The sequence below is a fragment of the Lissotriton helveticus genome, chromosome 6 (assembly GCF_964261635.1).
Source record: "Lissotriton helveticus chromosome 6, aLisHel1.1, whole genome shotgun sequence".
NCBI classification, from domain to species: Eukaryota; Metazoa; Chordata; class Amphibia; order Caudata; family Salamandridae; genus Lissotriton; species Lissotriton helveticus.
Genome location: NC_136067.1, coordinates 2,049,607,769 through 2,049,628,014, shown reverse-complemented (window position 1 = coordinate 2,049,628,014; position 20,246 = coordinate 2,049,607,769). Strand labels below are relative to the sequence as shown.

Genomic DNA, 20,246 nt, shown 5'->3' with positions numbered 1-20,246 from the left:
TATGCTGAGAAAATCATTTTGGCTCTAGAGTAAGATGGGGAGGGCATTGAATCACTGAAGTGTAAGAGATGAATGGGGAGGGGGAGCAAAAGGAAACAGAGGCAAAATCAAAGGGGCATACAACCTATGTGACCATGACAAGCAAATAATATATGGCCACTAAAAATCCAACTTACTGTAATATTTCATAAACTGACAACTCTGCCATTAGGATGCTGGACTAAGGATTAGGGTTCAGTCCAACATCTAGGCCAATACATTAAAACAGGGTATTGAACTGCTGGGGCTTGAAATGACTTTGAAACAAGAATGATTCTTCTCCTACGAAAAAATAACCATGAACGTTCAGCACATTCAGAGAGAAGTTTATGTGTGCTTTAGCCCATCTGTGAAACAATAGCTCCATTAACCCTTTCATGTAGTTAGGAGAGAAGAACACATTTAAAGGGAAAACATACTCTAAAATGAATAATGCAAAATATGCAAAAAGAACAATTGATGGACAGAATGTTGGACAATGTCATACGTTCACCCTAGTACAGGGATCAGGCCTAAATCCATAGTTTTTTTGCTGCCCATATCATTCCAGTTTAGACCCAGTCATATGCAAACCAGCCTTGACCCTGTTCCTCATGGTAACAGTCCAACCCAAACTGCCAAGCCAGGACCTCAATGAATTTGAAACAAACATCCTAGGACCGGTTTTGGGGTTTCACCCCTCATCAGCCAGGCTAGCTTGACTCCAATGGCACGGAGAGCACAGGACCACGTCTGGGCATATCCATCCCACTCGGGGTGACAAATGCAAAAAGAACAATTGATGGACAGAATGCTGAACAATGTCATACATTTATCCCAGTATAGAGATCTGGGCCTAAATCCATCTTTTGTTTGCTCCCCATGGTATTCCAGTTTGGACCCAGTCATATGCAAATCAGTCTTGACCCTGTTGTCCATGGGAAAAGTCCAGCCTAAACTGCCTGGTCCTCCCTGGACTGGAAACAAGCATCCTAGGACCGGTTTCGGGGTTGAATCCATCATCGTTCTTTGGCTCACTTCACCACCCCAGTTCAGACCCAGCCATATGCAAATCAATCTTGAAATGAAATGAAATGACGCCTCATCAGCCAGGCTAGCTTGAATCCAGTTTGGACCCAGCCACTGGAGGCTAGCTTGCCTCCAGTGGCTGGGTCCAAACTGTGGTGGCGAAGCGAGGTAAAGAACGATGAAGGATTCTGCCCAGATCTGTGACTGGAGGTGAGTGTCTGAAAAGTTTTTAGCACTCTGTCCATCATCTCCTTCTGTTTGCTTTGTTTGCCCTAATCTGGCAGGGTATGCTCAGACGTGGGTTTCTTTCTCACTTTGCGACTGGATTCAAGCTAGCCTGGCTGATGAGGGGTGTGGCCCTCTTCCAAGGAACCCGCATTGCGTGCCCCTCAGGTGGGTTTCCTGGAGCAGGACCACACCCGGATGGAGGAGTTTAGTAAATTTCGTGACCAGGCCCCTTTTAACTCTGTCTCAAAGCCCGTTAAAATTCCACGTCAGGTTGGAGAGAGGTTCAGTTTCAGGTCCCATTATATTGGTCTTGGGCGTCCCGTCGCAATTCGTGCAGTTGCAGTATGGTTTGTGGTTTCGCTCGGTGTCTCCCTCTTGGCGTGTGTTGTGCATGGATTGCCCAACAGAATCTAAGTTCAAATTTAAACAATAACTTCATACTTATTCTAAACCCATCCCAGCCCCCCCACCTCCCACCTCCCGCCTCCCCCATTTCAGACCCTTCCCCAGAGTTCACCTCTCAGTGTCTGTGAGCAAGGGAAGGAGAGGTCTGTACCCCTTTAACAATTTACGCTATAGGTTCGAACTCCTACAGTTCTAGAACTTCTAAAAGGTAAAGGAAAGAGGAAAAGGAAGAGAAACACTAGGATGAGAGAAGAAAGGAAAAGAGTGAAAAAGAAAAGGAAGAAAATGTCTCAGACCTCTGGTGGTCCGTCACTTGCCCCTGCATTCGGAGTCTTTGCTGCTGCACAATGTCACGGGGTTGGTGTGGGGGGTGGTTGCTGTTCATGGCTCTCACAGTTTAATTTGATGGCACAATCCTGGTACCAATTTTTGTTAATTAATTTGATTCAAGTAGCTCTGCTCGTAGAGGAGGTCTCTCTCCCTCAGTGTCTTGCTCCATTACTACTATTTCTTTTGCCAGGGGGTGTTGTGTGGGCTTCTCTTCGCCGCCAGTGGAGCTTTCCCTGGTATCATTTTCTGTCAATGGATCTCTTCTGCTGGCGGTGTGGGTGGTTAATGGGGTTTTCTCTCTTTGTGTTTCCTTTTCTACTAAGGTTCTTTTCCTTAACCTTCCCGACTCTCTTGAGATATATGGCATTGCCCCTTATATACATGTTCTCCGATGCTCCTGGGATCTTATAGTTTTCTGTTGTCCAGTTGATCTAAGTCCTGCTCCATTTCGCTTCTCACTAAGCTGTCGCGATTCTCCCGAATCCGTAGGTTGGGACGTTCTTCTATCCAGTTCCATGCTTCTTCTGGGGTCTTAAAGAAGTGGGTTTTGCACATAAAGATTACCTTTAGCTTTGCGGGAAATAACAACATATATTACATTTTGTGTGTTCTGAGATTTGCCTTAATGGAGTCAAATGACCACCTCTGTCTTTGGGACTCTCCGCTGTAAACCGGGAAAATCAAGATCCGTGCTTTCTCATGCCTAATTTCCCCTAGTCTCCTGGCTTCCTTGAGTATCAAGCAAGCCTCTATCAAGGATGTTCTGAAATCTTGCTATGATAGGGCTCGGTTGGGCACCTGGGGACAGTTTCGGCATTAGTGCTCTGTGGGCTTGTTCAATCATGGAATAGGAGGAAAATGTGTCTGCTGGAAAGATATTTCGTATACAGGTGTATGAAAATTCCGGTGTGTTCGCGTCTTCCACCCCTTCTCAGAAACCCACGAAGCATTAGTTATTTCTTCGCGCTTTGTTTTCCGCATCTTCAATGTGCCACTGGATCTCTTTATTTGTTGTTTGCAATTCCGCCATTCATTTGCGGAGATCTTGTATTGTATCTTCCACTTCCGCTATCCTACTTTCTGAGTCCGTGACGATGTCCGAGACATTACGGAGATCAATTCTCAGTAGTGTCACATCTGTACCCACCCCTCCTATTTTCTCTTCTAGTACCACTCTAGAGGCTTGAATGGCTTAGAGTAAGGTTTCTGTGTCTGTACGACTCTGTGATGGGTCCTCTGGAGGTGGGGTAATCACTTTGGTGTAACAATCCATCTTCCCGAAGCTGGGGGGCTTCGTATCCTTGTCTTTATTCTTACCCATTATGGAGGAAGATGTGGTTTAGGTCTTGCACGGATCGGACCTGCGTTATATTGTTGCTTCTGATTACGTTTCGGTCGTTTTTGGCGACTTCAATAGAGAGCTATGTTTCCCGAGGGCCCAGGGATATGTGCCTCTGGTGCCTTTCCTTGTTTGGCTCAGGTGGAGGTATGATTTCTTTAATTCTATTTATTTGCTGGGTTTTTGACACTGTTCCTGGAGGAAGGAAAGGGTGTTGTTATACGTTTTATACTTTAAGCAAGCTGTCGCTCCCTTCGCCTTCAGCCGTCCGTGCCTTCTCTATATGCTCTGCCCCAGGGGGCATCGGGCTGCGGCCCGTATTGTCTGCAATAAGCCACAGGGGGTATCGCTGTAGGCCTCTTCAGGTTCTACATCACTGCTAGGGCCAATCTGGGCTTCACCCGCATTTACTTGGGGCCACACTCTTTAAGTGGGGGCACATCTGATGTATTGCGGCTTCCCAGGAGGGTGTGGGGATATCCCACTCTGCGACCACGGCCTTCTCAATTAGGCCCAATCTCCATCACTCCTCTAAAGTCTATAATTCATGCCCTCGGTCGGTCCTTGTCGTGAGTTTACCGCCAGAGCTGGAGCTACTTTGGGCCTATTGGACGTCTGCTCTGCTCCGGTCCAGGCACGGCCCTCCCGCTGCCTTTCGTTTCCAGGGCCGGGCCGCCGCTCCTTTTGTTCAGGCTGCGAAATGGATCGCTGTCTTTCTGGTTTGCTTCTGGGGCCTCGAGAGTTTGCCACGATGGGCTGTCCTTTGCTCAGCTCTCTCCCGTCTAGACCGACGGCAGGCCACAAACAGCGCCGCCCAGCCCAGTCCACAGTCGGAGACACCACTCGCTGTCCGCCTCAATAATTCCGCAGGATGGGGTCCGGAGAAAAGGGTAAACATTCAAGACAGACTCGCCCTCTCAGGTCCTGGGTGAGGGAGCGCCCCCCTTGTCTCCCGTTGCAGTGTGTGCCTGTGTGTGTTAGGTACAGCTTTCCAGCACGCCCTGCGGCGTCTTCAGTGTGGCGCTGCCTCCGGGCAAGATTCCAGGTCTTCCCAGTCTCGCCTTAATTTCTGGATATAGGGCCTCCGTCAGGGTCCCCACCGCAGGTATGGGGGTCTCCACCGCGGCTTCAAGTCACAGGTTTTTGATCCTGGTGCCAGGACTGCCGGATTAATATCGGATTAGAGCTTTCGACCAGAGCTCGGTGAAAGCACGTCTTACTCGGCCATGTTGATGGCCACACCCCCCTCTTCCTATACTCTTGAATTTTGTTTACATATGAATTTATTGACACTCAGATTTCACCTTGCCTCCCACAATTTATTTTCAAATTGACTTACATAAAATGTTAAAATGCTACTAATATTATAGGTATCCACATTATCTTCATTATTAAAGGTTTGATCTAATGTTGAGATATATGAATCAAAAGCAGATATTTAACAGATTAAGTGTAGGACTAATTTTCGGATGTATATTTTCACTGTAGATAAGAGTTACATTTTGTGTATGTTTTGATAACTTGGCATGTTACATATATAACTTAAAATAAAGCATTGTAACCTTAAAAAGAAGCATACTAAAAGTTGTGGTAAAGGACTAGCAAACATTCTGTGCCAGAGGCCTTTCCCTCATGGCCACTCTTTGGAGCCCTCAGGCCTTGGAAGCAAGGAGCATATAGCAGGAATCTGAACAAGTATGCTCAAAGAGTTGTAGTAAGTGATTGAGAATCGTGTTCCAAGGGCCTTCCTTTCATGGCCACTGTTACGAGTCCTCAGGCTTTGGGAGCGTGCAGCGGGACACCGTACAATTACATGCAAATAACTTAGGGGATCAAGTGCTCTCATGCAGCTTACAGTGGCATGGGGGAGGCTATGGAAGTCCAATTTGCATAATGTACATAAGGATATTACGTCACTACCGAACAAGTTACTTACCTTCGGTAACGCTTGTTACCTGTGGATTCCTCACCTTGTGAATATCCCCTTGCGTCAGCAACATTCGGAAATTCTTTTTGTAGCTTCGCGCCGACGTGGACTTGGACGTCATAGAGACACGGCATCGCTCGCGACTCCGCTGACGTCACCGACGCCTATAACAGGCCCACGCCGGCGTGATGACATCAGTTCCGCCCTTTTTTCCGTGCCTTCGAGGCACACGGACGGACCAATGACAGTAGACATATACACAGTATACGCAGTACAAATATCAAGGTAACACACACAGTGTGAAGCAAATGCAATAAAACATTTGAAATAAACAACTCCTTGACAATAAAATAAAAACATTACAGAAACTCTGGTATAGAAGAGTGGACAACGGGGAGGCGGGTGGGTCAGTGAGGAATCCACAGGCAGATATTGTATCTACCAGAAAAAGCGTTACCGAAGGTAAGTAACTTGTTCTTCTGATAGATACATCTGCCGTGTGGATTCCTCACCTTGTGAATAGAGTCCCACAGCAGTCCCCACTCCCGGAGGAGGGTGTCCACTCTTCAAAACCAGGAAATCCTGAAGGACAGAGCGCGCAAAGTGACCGTCCCTCCTCACCTCGGAATCCAAGCAGTAATGCTTCGCGAAAGTCTGGAGGGAAGACCAAGTTGCCGCTCTACAAATATCCTCTACAGGAACACCTCTAGCCAAAGCTGAGGTTGAAGACTTAGCTCTAGTAGAATGAGCCCTTATGCCCTCTGGTGGTTCCTTACCGGCCAAAGAGTAGCAGATCTTTATACAGAGGACGATCCATCTTGACAAAGTTCTTTATGGACCGCTCTTCCTTTCTTGCAGCCAGCAAACCCAATGAAGAGCTGGTCATCCAAACGAAAGTCTTTAGATCTGTCCAAGTAAAAGGACACCGCCCTTTTGGGGTCCAGACGGTGCAGTCTCTCTTCCTCCTTAGAAGGGTGAGGGGGAGGATAGAAGGTAGGAAGGCTAATGGACTGTCCTAGATGGAAGGGAGTTACCACCTTAGGCAGAAAAGCAGCCCTGGTCCTAAGAACCATTCGATCAGCATGAATGGTCAAGAAAGGGGGCGTTTAACTAAGAGCTTGAAGCACACTTATCCTCCTTGCCGAGGTTATTGCAGCGACGAAGACTGTCTTAAGAGTCAGAAGCCTCATAGGACATTTGTGAAGAGGCTCGAAAGGAGCACCCATCAAAAAAGTCAAAACAAGGTTTAAGTCCCACTGAGGTACAATAAAAGGAGTAGGAGGGAACTTATTTGTGAGGCCCTTCAAAAACCTTAAAACCACAGGAGATTTAAAAAAAGATGGCTGGTCAGGCAAACAGAGAAAAGCCGACAGCGCTGAAAGATAACCCTTCACTGTGGCAACAGCAAGCCCCTGTTGCGCCAGAGAAAGGGCAAACTGGAGAACATCAGACAAATGGGCTCTCAAAGGGTCAATAGATTTATCCCCACACCACGTGACAAATTTTGACCATCTATAAGAATAGATGGACTTAGTGGAGTCACGCCTGGCCGACAAGATGACATCCACCACGTCAGGCGGGAGAGAAAAGGAATTCAGGTTGCCCCGTTCAATCTCCAGGCATGAAGGTGTAATGTCTGGAGGTGGGGGTGTAGAACCTGCCCCTCCATCTGAGAGAGGAGGTCTGCCCTGCGAGGGAGACGGAGCGGCGGGTGAGAAGAGAGGTGGAGAAGATCTGTATACCACACCCTTCTTGGCCAGTCCGGGGCGACCAATATGACTTGGGCCCGGTCCTGGCGAATCTTCCTCAGAACCCGAGGAATCAAAGGTATGGGAAGAAGCGCGTAAAGGAGTTGATTTCCCCAACTCAACTGGAACGCGTCCCCCAAGGCTCCTTGCATCGGATACTGGAGACTGCAGAAAGACAGGCAGTGAGCATTCTCGCAAGTGGCGAACAGGTCCACCCGAGGAGTCCCCCACATCTGAAAGATGTCGTGAACCACCTCCGGGTAAAGCCTCCACTCGTGGTCGGCAGAGAACTGCCGACTGAGACTGTCTGCACGAACGTTCAGAACTCCGGCCAGATGATTCGCCATCAGACAAATCTGATGGTCCTGAACCCAGGACCAGAGACGCAGAGCCTCTCTGCAGAGACACTGCGACCCCACTCCTCCCTGTTTGTTGATGTACCACATCACGGTCGTGTTGTCCGTCAGGACCTGGACCGAACGACCGCGAAGGGAGGGGAGGAAGGCCTTGAGCGCCAAACGTATCGCCCGCAATTCTAGAAGGTTGATGTGAAGCAACCTTTCCTCTGGAGACCAAAGACCCTTGACCTCCAGATCCCCCAGATGAGCACCCCACCCTAGAGTGGATGCATCCGTTATCACTGTGGTCACCGGATGAGGCAACTGAAAAGGCTTCCCCTGAGACAGGTTGCTTTCCACGCCCCACCAAGACAGATCCGCCGCAGCTTCTCTGGAGATCCTCACTGACTCCGTGAGATCTCCGTTGTGCTGATACCACTGCCTGCGGAGGCACCACTGGAGCGCCCTCATGTGCCAGCGTCAATGGTTGACCAACAGAATGCATGAAGCCATCAGACCGAGCAGGCGAAGGACCTTCAGGACTGGAACGACCGCTCCATTGTAAAATAAAGGAATCATTTCCTGTATGTCGCAAATCCTTTGAGGAGGAGGGAATGCGCGACATACAGTTGTGTCCAGTACAGCACCTATGAACAAGTTGCGCTGGGAGGGCACCAGGTGAGACTTGGGTACATTTATCGAAAAACCCAACCTGTACAACAACTGGGTTGTCTCCTGCAGATGATGGAGCACTCTCTCTGACGACCCTGCTTTGATCAGCCAGTCGTCCAAATAAGGGAATACAGGAATCCCTGACCTCCTGAGATGCGCTGCCACCACCGCCATCACCTTGGTGAAGACTCGAGGCGCAGTAGTAAGCCCAAACGGAAGGACCGCAAACTGATAGTGCTGCGATCCCACTGTAAAACGGAGATACTTCCTGTGCGACTTCAGGATTGGGATGTGAAAGTACGCATCCTGCAAGTCGAGCGACACCATCCAGTCTTCTTCCAGCAGTGCCTGAAGAACCTGAGCAAGGGTGAGCATCTTGAATTTCTCTTGTTTCAGAAACAAATTCAAGATCCTGAGATCCAGGATTGGACGAAGCCTGCCATCCTTTTTGGGAATTAGGAAATACCGGGAGTAGCATCCCTGACCCCTTTCCTGCTCTGGGACCACCTCTATCGCACCCTTTCTTAACAGAGTTTGAACTTCCTCCTGAAGGAGTAACAGATGTTCCTCTGAGCAATATCCCTGGCAAGGAGGGTAATTGGAAGGAAATTCCCGAAAGGGAAGGGCATACCCATTTTCTACGAGATTGAGAACCCAAAGATCTGATGTAACCGATTCCCAATCCCGTAGAAAGTGGGTAAGCCGACCCCCCACCGGACCCATTTGATCCTGAATGGCGGATCTAGGGCTGCTTTTCTGTGGCTGGGGGGTTGGAGGAGGTGGAGGAGGAAGAGGTTGGACGTCCTCGAAGACGACCCCTTTGCTTTCCCCTGTATGACCTGTACAAGGTGTTCTGCTGCTGCTGCTGTTGTTGTTGCTGCTGCTGACCTTGTCTAAAGTTCCGAAAAGAAGAGCGTCCAAACCCTCTGAACTTTTTGGTCGAAGCACCTCTAATCTGAAGGCCCAAAGATCTAGCAGTAGCTCTCCTATCTTTAAACCTTTCGAGGGCTGTATCTGCCTTCTTGCCAAATAGTCCTTCTCCGTCAAAAGGCAGATCCAAAAGCGCTGCCTGAACATCAGCAGAAAAATCCGAGGACTTTAGCCAAGCTGATCTCCGTGTAGCAACTGCAGTACCCATAATTCTAGCCACAGAATCAGCCGTGTCAAGACCGCTCTGAATAACCTGGCGTGCCGCTGCTTGGGTGTCAGACAATACCTCCTCAAAATCACTCCTGTTCTCATCAGGGATCTTAGGAGCCAAAGCACGCATTGAATCCATAAGTGCGTGCACATACCTCCCCATGAGACAAGTTGCATTTGTAGATTTTAAGGCCATACTAGCAGACGAGAAAGTTTTCTTGGCCACCTGATCTTGTTTTTTAGCCTCCTTGTCCCCAGGAACTTGGGGAAAAGCACTTATAGATTTCTTAGAGCATGTAGCCTGAATCACTAGGCTCTCTGCAGAAGGGTGAGATGTTAAGAAAGCAGGGTCCTCTGGAGCTACCCTATATCTCCTAGCCACACTCTTGGAAACAGCAGGAGCAGAGAGCGGCTTCTTCCAAACCTCCATAATGGGCTCAGTTAATGCTTCATTAAATGGAAGTAAAGGCTCCACAGCCGAACTTGGAGAGTGAAGAACTTCTGTCAGAAGGTTCGATTTAAATTCAACTGTTGGTAAAGTTAAATTTAAAAGACCAGCAGCCTTCTTCATTACCACATGATATGGTTGGACATCCTTTGAAGGCGTATCATGTCCAGAAGGTACTTTCCACTCTGGGGAAAAATCAAGGCCACTGGCATCAGCCAGCTCTTCAAAACAGTCTTCTCCGAGCTCACCTTCTTCTAGATCAGGGTGAGAGTCGGCATAACTTCTTTCCTCTAAGAGACGCTGAGCTTCTCTTCTGGATCTCTCCTTAACACGCCTCGGTACCGGAGCCATCAACGACTCCGATGGAGTCGGAACCGACGTCGGTACCGACTTCGATGGCCGAGGTGTATGCTCCTGATGTCTACTCGGAGCGGGCGACTTCGGCATTGGAGTCGTCGACTTCGGACGAGTCGGTGACGACCTCGGCGGAGCCGGAAATTGCCACGGCGTCGATGGGGCTGGCAAAAACGGCATGAATGGAGCCGGGGCATATGAATGAGGAACCCCCAAATTAAGTGCCAGAGGACCCATGGGACCCGAAGGTGCACCAGAGGGGTACCAGGCCCTTGAGAAAACACCATACATAGCGTTTAAGAACGCTGAAGGGTCTTGGAAAAGGAGGTTGAATACCTTCAGGCTGACCTCGAGGTGGGATCGAATCCGGCTCAACAAAATGCGCAGATTCTTCAACTTCCACAGGAACCACCTCTTCCACTTCTCGAGTCGGAGAAGGCGCCGGAGATGGATTGAACTCCGGAGCCGGAGAGGGAACCTGCGACCTCGAAGGCGAAGCCTCACCTTCCTGATCCGGAGACTCATGCGGAGGGACCACCTTCGAAAGAACCTAATTGGGCGACCTCGACCTCGAGTCCGACTTCTCACCCGAGTGACGACAAGACTCATGTCTCCTCTTCCTATGCTTCTTCCTTGATCTAGAAGCTTGATCCGAAGAAGACTTCGAGGCCGAACCTTCACGAGATCTGGACCTCGACTTCGATCTCGACTTCGACTTATTTTTCTTCGAGTGAGATTTAGATGTTTTCTTACTATTGTCAGCTCTAAGTTTTGCCACAAGCAGCTTGGTTTCTCTCTCCCGCAGAGCCTTCGGATTCATCTTGCGACATGATGAACATCCATCCACGTCGTGATCCGAACTTAAGCACCAAATACAATCCTCGTGTGGATCCGTGATGGTCATCATCTTTCCACACTCCCTGCAGGGCTTGAAACCGGTTTTCTTCGACATTATATCGAAATAAAGAAGCAGAAAATACAGAGTAATATAACAAAGTCACAGTATTGTAACTGGGATTCCCGAAACCGTTAGCGTCAACGACGCGGAAAAAAGGGAACTAATGTCATCACGCCGGCGTGGGCCTGTTATAGGCGCGGTGCGAAGCTACAAAAAGAATTTCCGAATGTTGCTGACGCAAGGGGATATTCACAAGGTGAGGAATCCACACGGCAGATGCATCTATCAGAATAAGAAGAGCATGTAGAAAAGACAACTAAATTTAGTTTACAACCAAAAGAGCTACTTGGTTGCCTTGGAGATAAGACTTGTCTTTGACTGTTTACTTAAAACGCAGTTTACATGGGCCTGTCAAAGTGCAGTGGAGCAGTACTGTATAGATTCAAACGTGCCACCCTCTGGCCCGTGCTACAAACGCGCATGGAGTAGTAGCAGAACTGTAGTCATTACAACACCCTTTACCTACAACCTCTCCAACCATGAAGACGAAGCACACCGCGCAGGCGAAGAAGAGCTTGTTGCGTGCCTGCAGCTTGCTGTGGTGGCCCTCTGTGGTGGGCGAGGAAAGGCCATGGCAGTGCTGGGCCACGTGCCTCTCGAGCTCGATGGACGTGGAGACGCCGCCATTCTCGAAGGGAATGCTGGGAAACGCGTCCTTGGATCCCGTGAGTAGACTGAGCAAAAAGGAAAACAAGGGATCAGTGTGACGGTTAAAAGAGACATCTAAAAACACTGGTAAGAACAACTATTAACAAAGACAGGATCTCGGTTTAATTTGCTTTATTCATATTCCTATATTGTATATAGTACTGCTGTGCTCCAGAGTGACAGAGCTCTTTACAGCACAGGGTCATAAGGTAAGAATTCCCACAACAGCTGCGAGTGGAAGAGAAATGATGCCACAAATACATTAATAAGACAAGTGACAGCTATATACATGTGTACTGGGCATCTGACCAACCCTAGGGCATTTAAAAGGCACATACATCTGTAGGTGTAAGTGACCAAACATATATAGAGAGAATAGCAGTAAAATAGTAAGGTAAGCATGGCAGAGATTTGTAATAAGTCAAAAACAAAAGAGGGAGGTAGAGCGAAAAGTCTGGATTCTTGCTCCACGGGGGTACTTAGGTAAACACAGAGAATCCAACATGAAAATTGGAAGGGAAGAGAGTGATCAACGTGTGTTGAAGCACTCAGTGTTTTGTAAAATACCCCTCACACACCAAAAGGCCCCTTGGTGTCATGCTTCATCATCGGGGTCTTCGCACCCCTCTATCGGGATGCGGCGTGCTACGACCTACGACTACGCGGGAGCACTAGTAGTAATGGCTATGTGTGGTGTTAGGTGTGTGGGGTGTATTTAGTTTAAGTGAGTGGTGGGATGTGGTGAAAAAAATTAAAAAATACCTGGCGCATGAGTTGAAGGAAAATTTTATTCTGAACTCTGGCTGGTATTATTAAAAAGAAGTGCAGTGTGAGGTCAGGGCTGTTATATTAGGGAACAGGACCTCTGGTGTGCGTTGTCGACATGTTTCGGAGCCAAGCTCCTTCTTCAGGACGGGGGCACGACCTCCCCACCTTACTCACGTTTTTTTAAATAAAAAAGTGTATTATACAGAAAAGTGACAAAAAATAGGCTAAGTGTGCCTACAGCGGTCTGCTACAAGTACAATGACCTGTAGAAAGACAAAAAAGGGGAAAAAAACAACATTGGTTACCCTTGTAGCGGGTAGTTCAAGCAGGTGCAGTCACCTGGAACCTCACCAGAATGCTTGTTTTAAAGCCTGTGGAAGGAAAAGGACTCACAACACATACAACATAGAACACACATGTTTGGTACTAGGAGTTATTGTTGGTCATACTTATGAAGCTTGCTTGTGGGCTTCATGAGCAAAAAGGAACGTCTGGGGAGTTGCTATTATTGCAATCTGTTGGGAAGAATGATGCAGGTTTTAATAAATCATTCTTACTCACTCAGATGTCAGAAGGATGGTCTTGTTCAGGTCGATCTATGTAATACTCACAATGACAGGACGCTATGGACACCGTCTATCCCCACACGCTGCTCCGCTGGTTGTGAAGTGATGAACCAGTGGGCATGCTATTTATACCATTCTTTTAATTGGGCGGAAGCATCCATGTTACCTAACATGGGTGTTCCGCTCCATGTTAATTGACAAATGCCCATGTACGGAGCGTCCGCCAATTAGCCCATATCATGCTTCTCTGTCCGTCATAGAATGACATGGAAATAGCGTCTTGTTATTTTCCCGCATGCGCATGGAAAGTGTTCTGTCGCGCATGCGCAGGGTAGCGTTTCTAGCGCATGCGCGTTAGGTTCTGGCACTACTAAAAGGCACTGATTATCGCGCATGCGCATTAGGAGTTTTTGCGGTCCTTGAAGTACTGTATATGAATCTCTGAAGATAATTAACTGTGTTAATGGTGACAGCGCTGGTTTTTTAGCTGCTCATTGTGAATTACGTTAGTGTTTATTTCTGAGATATTCATTCTTTGAAGGTCTATTCTTTGGCAAAACCGAAAGAATGTTTACTGATTACTGGTTAATTGGGTCCATGGCACATCGTCATTAAGCCCAATTAAATGGGTTCCAAGCCTGAAAACCCATCTTTGTTCTTTCTGGAAGAGCCCGGCTTCAGAAGGTAGTTGCTCTATAATTGTCCAATTGAGGTCATTTACACAGTGTCCTGCAGTTAGGTAGTGTGTTGCCATTTTCGTTGTGCTCTTCTTACAGCGCACATTGCTCTTGTGTTCATTCATTCTTGTTTTTATGGCCCTCGTGGTCATACCTACATATTCAAGGTTGCAGGGGCACTTGATCAGGTAGACCACGTTTTTGGAATTACAATTGGAAAATTTTCTTTGCTCCCAAGTTGTTCCATTAAGGAAGGAAAGTTTTTTACTTTTCTTGGTCAGGTGGCAGCTACTGCAGTTCCCACAGGGGAAATGACCCTGGATGTCAACAGAAGGTTGCGTGACTGCTGTTGTTGGTTTTGGTCTTGTATGTACCAACATGTCTCTCAGGTTTCGTCCCCTTCGGTGAGCAAACATAGGTTTTTCAAAGTTTAGGTGACCACATGTTAGTATCCTCCAATGTTTATTTACAATTTTTGATACTTCATTGGACATGGTGTTGAAAGTTGTCACACATATCGGTCGTTTGTTCTCATTGGGTTCTTTTGTTCGATCCTCCAGTAGGGCCTCTCTGTTGTTATTCTTGGCCCTTTTTAATGCTTTGGCAATTATTCTCTTGGGGTACTCTCGTTGCTTTAGCTTCTCACTCAGGTCTTCTGCCTGTGATTTGAAATTGGACACATTTGTGCAATTACGTCTGAGACGTAAAAATTGTCCATACGGCAAGTTTTCACGCAGGTGCCTGGGGTGAAAACTGTCGTATCTTAACAGACAATTTCTCGATGTTGGCTTGAAATGGGTGGTGGTTTTTAAACCCCCATCTTCTGCATAGATATTCAGATCTAGGAAGACTAGTAGGTTGGCCGATATGGTACTTGTGAATTTGAGGAAGGCATTTTGGTTATTCAGCCAGATTTGGAAATCTTCAGCAGATTGTCGGTCACCTTCCCAGATGACTAGGACGTCATCTATATACCTCCTCCAACATTTTATGTTTGCTCTGTATGGATTCTGTTCGTGGAGAATTTTTGTGGTCTCAAGGTGGTGTACATAGAGCCCAGCCAGGCTCGGAGCAAAGGTACTTCCCATGCTGGTCCCATGGCACTGCTGGTAAATCGTGGTTTTATATTGAAAGAAGTTTTTTTGTAGTGCCAACGAGATGCATTCTAGAACCAGCCCTCGTGGTGTCTGGTACTTCCATTCTGTTGAGAAGAGAACTTCTTCAATGATCACGAGTGTTTCGTCATGAGGAAGGCTGGTATAAAGACTTTCAACGTCTAGGCTGATTAGGAGTTGACTTCCTGGGTCAAAAGGTATGTCCTGCAGGAGTTGTAAGACCGCTTTTGTGTCTTTGAGGTAGGTGTTTGTTGATTGCACTAGTGGGCGCAGGAAAGCATCCGCGAATTTCGACAGGGGTTCCAAGATCGAACCGATCCCAGATACTATCGGTCTTCCTGGAGGATTGGTGAGGTTTTTATGAATTTTCGGGATGCTGTAAAAGTACGGAATACGTGTTTTTTTCTGCTCCAAAAATTCGCCTTCCTTTTTGCTCAACCAATCGTGTGCTAGGCCTTCTTCGATCATCCCTCCGATTTTGATCCTCAGGTTCTCACGAGGGCCATAAAAACAAGAATGAATGAACACAAGAGCAATGTGCGCTGTAAGAAGAGCACAACGAAAATGGCAACACACTACCTAACTGCAGGACACTGTGTAAATGACCTCAATTGGACAATTATAGAGCAACTACCTTCTGAAGCCGGGCTCTTCCAGAAAGAACAAAGATGGGTTTTCAGGCTTGGAACCCATTTAATTGGGCTTAATGACGATGTGCCATGGACCCAATTAACCAGTAATCAGTAAACATTCTTTCGGTTTTGCCAAAGAATAGACCTTCAAAGAATGAATATCTCAGAAATAAACACTAACGTAATTCACAATGAGCAGCTAAAAAACCAGCGCTGTCACCATTAACACAGTTAATTATCTTCAGAGATTCATATACAGTACTTCAAGGACCGCAAAAACTCCTAATGCGCATGCGCGATAATCAGTGCCTTTTAGTAGTGCCAGAACCTAACGCGCATGCGCTAGAAACGCTACCCTGCGCATGCGCGACAGAACACTTTCCATGCGCATGCGGGAAAATAACAAGACGCTATTTCCATGTCATTCTATGACGGACAGAGAAGCATGATATGGGCTAATTGGCGGACGCTCCGTACATGGGCATTTGTCAATTAACATGGAGCGGAACACCCATGTTAGGTAACATGGATGCTTCCGCCCAATTAAAAGAATGGTATAAATAGCATGCCCACTGGTTCACCACTTCACAACCAGCGGAGCAGCGTGTGGGGATAGACGGTGTCCATAGCGTCCTGTCATTGTGAGTATTACATAGATCGACCTGAACAAGACCATCCTTCTGACATCTGAGTGAGTAAGAATGATTTATTAAAACCTGCATCATTCTTCCCAACAGATTGCAATAATAGCAACTCCCCAGACGTTCCTTTTTGCTCATGAAGCCCACAAGCAAGCTTCATAAGTATGACCAACAATAACTCCTAGTACCAAACATGTGTGTTCTATGTTGTATGTGTTGTGAGTCCTTTTCCTTCCACAGGCTTTAAAACAAGCATTCTGGTGAGGTTCCAGGTGACTGCACCTGCTTGAACTACCCGCTACAAGGGTAACCAATGTTGTTTTTTTCCCCTTTTTTGTCTTTCTACAGGTCATTGTACTTGTAGCAGACCGCTGTAGGCACACTTAGCCTATTTTTTGTCACTTTTCTGTATAATACACTTTTTTATTTAAAAAAACGTGAGTAAGGTGGGGAGGTCGTGCCCCCGTCCTGAAGAAGGAGCTTGGCTCCGAAACATGTCGACAACGCACACCAGAGGTCCTGTTCCCTAATATAACAGCCCTGACCTCACACTGCACTTCTTTTTAATAATACCAGCCAGAGTTCAGAATAAAATTTTCCTTCAACTCATGCGCCAGGTATTTTTTAATTTTTTTCACCACATCCCACCACTCACTTAAACTAAATACACCCCACACACCTAACACCACACATAGCCATTACTACTAGTGCTCCCGCGTAGTCGTAGGTCGTAGCACGCCGCATCCCGATAGAGGGGTGCGAAGACCCCGATGATGAAGCATGACACCAAGGGGCCTTTTGGTGTGTGAGGGGTATTTAACAAAACACTGAGTGCTTCAACACACGTTGATCACTCTCTTCCCTTCCAATTTTCATGTTGGATTCTCTGTGTTTACCTAAGAGATTTGTAATAAGCAGCAGTTGTGGGAAGAAGGGTGGGATGAAGGTGTAGTTAGTGCACAATTTTGTGATGGGAAGACTCCCATCTCATCGGCCACGCCAAAGTTCACAGTTAAGAGACAAGATTTCATTTAAATGCTGATGCATAGTGCATAGAGCTTCTTATAGTGCTGACTCATCATATCTGTGGGAGAAGCTCACATCCACCCAAAGATACAGTCCTCCAACATCCGGGGATACAGGCTTTTGCCGCCTTTTCCTTTTGAGTGAACTATGATGGGAGGCTGGAACTTCTCAGCTCTTGCCCCCAAACTATGGCACACACTTCCACAAAAGTTCCATTAGATTCTCATTAAACTGCAGGGCAAAGAGATGCTCAGCACTTAAACTACCTAGGTGCTCCTATTGTTTACCACCTCATTTTGACCGGACCTCCCTGCCCTCCTCTGGATCTGAACCCTAACTTCTCCAACACACACACACTACCTAATCCTCCTACCACAACTCCTGACCCCGGGCTGGGGCTAATGTTTCTTTCCTCTACAGTACCTGTGCAGCACTATGACACCATGCATATCCCTCAACAACTCTTTATTAAAGAACAAGTTACTTACCTTCGGTAACGCTTTTTCTGGTAGATACTATATCTGCCTGTGGATTCCTCACCTTATGAATACCCCTTGCGTCAGCAACATTCGGAAATTCTTTTTTTTCGTAGCCTCGCGCCGACGTGGACTCCTGACGTCATAGAGACACGACCTCGCTCGCGACTCCGCTGACGTCACCGACGCCTATAATAGGCCCACGCCGGCGTGATGACATCAGTTCCGCCCTTTTTTCCGTGCCATCGAGGCACACGGACGGACCAATGACAGTAGAAATATACAAGTATACATAGTACACAATAATCAAGGCAAAACACACAGTGTTAAGCAAAAGCAGGAAAGCAATTGGAACATTTCCTTGACAACAAAATATATATACATTACATTACAGTAACTCCAGCATAGAAGAGTGGACAACGGGGAGGCGGGTGGGTCAGTGAGGAATCCATAGGCAGATATAGTATCTACCAGAAAAAGCGTTACCGAAGGTAAGTAACTTGTTCTTCTGATAGATACATCTGCCGTGTGGATTCCTCACCTTGTGAATAGAGTCCCACAGCAGTCCCCACTCCCGGAGGAGGGTGTCCACTCTTCTAGACCAGGAAATCCTGAAGGACAGAGCGCGCAAAGTGACCTTCCCTCCTCACTTCGGAATCTAAGCAGTAATGCTTCGCGAAAGTGTGGAGGGAAGACCAAGTCGCCGCTCTACAAATATCTTCTACAGGCACACCTCTGGCCAATGCTGAGGTAGAAGACTTAGCTCTAGTAGAATGAGCCCTTATACCCTCTGGTGGTTCCTTACCGGCCAAAGAGTAGCAGATCTTTATGCAGAGGACGATCCATCTCGACAAAGTTCTCTTATGGACCGCTCTTCCTTTCTTGCAGCCAGCAAATCCAACGAAGAGCTGGTCTTCCAAACGAAAGTCCTTGGATCTGTCCAAGTAAAAGGACACCGCCCTCTTAGGGTCCAGACGGTGCAGTCTCTCTTCCTCCTTAGAAGGGTGAGGGGGAGGATAGAAGGAAGGTAAAGTAATGGACTGCCCTAGGTGGAAGGGAGTTACCACCTTAGGCAGAAAAGCAGCCCTGGTCCTGAGAACCATTCGATCAGCATGTATGGACAAGAAAGGGGGCTTGTGACAAAGAGCTTGAAGCTCACTTACCCTCCTTGCCGAGGTTATTGCAACGAGGAAGACTGTTTTAAGGGTAAGAAGCCTCAAGGGACATTTGTGGAGAGGCTCGAAAGGAGCACCCATCAAAAAGGTCAAAACCAGATTCAAGTCCCACTGAGGCACAATAAAAGGGACAGGAGGAAACATATTTATAAGTCCCTTTAAAAACCTTAAAACCACAGGTGACTTAAAAAGAGAAGGCTGGTCAAGCAAACAGAGAAAAGCTGACAGCGCAGAAAGATAACCTTTCACCGTGGCAACAGCAAGACCCTGCTGAGCCAGAGAAAGGGCAAACTGGAGAACGTGAGACAAATATGCCTTCTAAGGATCGATAGACCTTTCCCCACACCACGAGACAAATTTCGCCCATCTATAAGAATAGATGGACTTAGTGGAGTCACGCCTGGCTGACAAGATGACATCCACAACGTCAGATGGGAGGGAAAAGGAAATCAGGTTGCCCCGCTCAATCTCCAGGCATGAAGGTGCAATGTCTGGAGGTGGGGGTGTAGAACCTGCCCCTCCATCTGCGAGAGGAGGTCTGCCCTGTGAGGGAGACGGAGCGGCGGGTGAGAGGAGAGGTGGAGAAGATCTGTATACCACACCCTTCTTGGCCAATCCGGGGCAACCAATATGACTTGGGCCCTGTCTTGCCGAATCTTCCTCAGAACCCGAGGAATCAAGGGTATAGGAGGAAACGCGTAAAGGAGTTGACCTCTCCAACTCAACTGAAACGCATCCCCCAAGGCTCCTTGCATCGGATACTGGAGACTGCAGAATGACAGGCAGTGAGCATTCTCGCGAGTGGCGAACAGGTCCACCCGAGGAGTCCCCCACATCTGAAAGATGTCGTGAACCACCCCCGGGTGAAGCCTCCACTCGTGGTCGGCAGAGAACTGCCGACTGAGACTGTCTGCACGAACGTTCAACACCCCGGCCAGATGATTTGCCATCAGACAAATCTGATGGTCCTGAACCCAGGACCAGAGACGCAGAGCCTCTCTGCAGAGACACTGCGACCCCACTCCTCCCTGCTTGTTGATGTACCACATCGCAGTCGTGTTGTCCGTCAGGACTTGGACTGACCGACCGCGAAGGGAAGGAAGGAAGGCCTTGAGTGCCAAACGTATCGCCCGCAATTCTAAAAGGTTGATGTGAAGCAACCTTTCCTCTGGAGACCAAAGGCCCTTGACCTCCAGATCCCCCAGATGAGCACCCCACCCGAGAGTGGATGCATCCGTTATCACTGAGGCGACTGATGGAGGCAGATGAAAAGGCTTTCCTTGAGACAGATTGCCTTCCACGCCCCACCAAGACAGATCCGCTGCAGCTTCTCTGGAGATCCTCACCGACTCCCTGAGATCTCCGTTGTGTTGATACCACTGCCTGCGGAGGCACCACTGGAGTGCCCTCATGTGCCAGCGTGCATGACTGACCAACAGAATGCAAGAAGCCATCAGACCGAGCAGGCGGAGGACCTTCAGGACTGGAACAACCGCTCCATTGAAGAATAAAGGAATCATCTCCTGTATGTTGCGAATCCTTTGAGGGGGAGGGAATGCACGACATACAGTCGTGTCCAGTACAGCAC

At 47.8% G+C, this 20,246-nt stretch overlaps 1 protein-coding gene across 3 annotated transcripts in view; it reads right to left on the bottom strand.

The window, feature by feature from the left end:
- The window catches only part of SLC30A3 (solute carrier family 30 member 3), a 534,152-nt gene that overhangs the window by 194,070 nt on the left and 319,836 nt on the right, over nucleotides 1–20,246 (bottom strand). For all 3 annotated transcript variants that reach the window (XM_078650094.1, XM_078650096.1, XM_078650095.1), the window contains exon 2: nucleotides 11,397–11,608. In XM_078650094.1, the coding sequence (XP_078506220.1) occupies nucleotides 11,397–11,608 (212 nt within the window). The remainder of the gene's footprint in view (nucleotides 1–11,396; nucleotides 11,609–20,246) is intronic.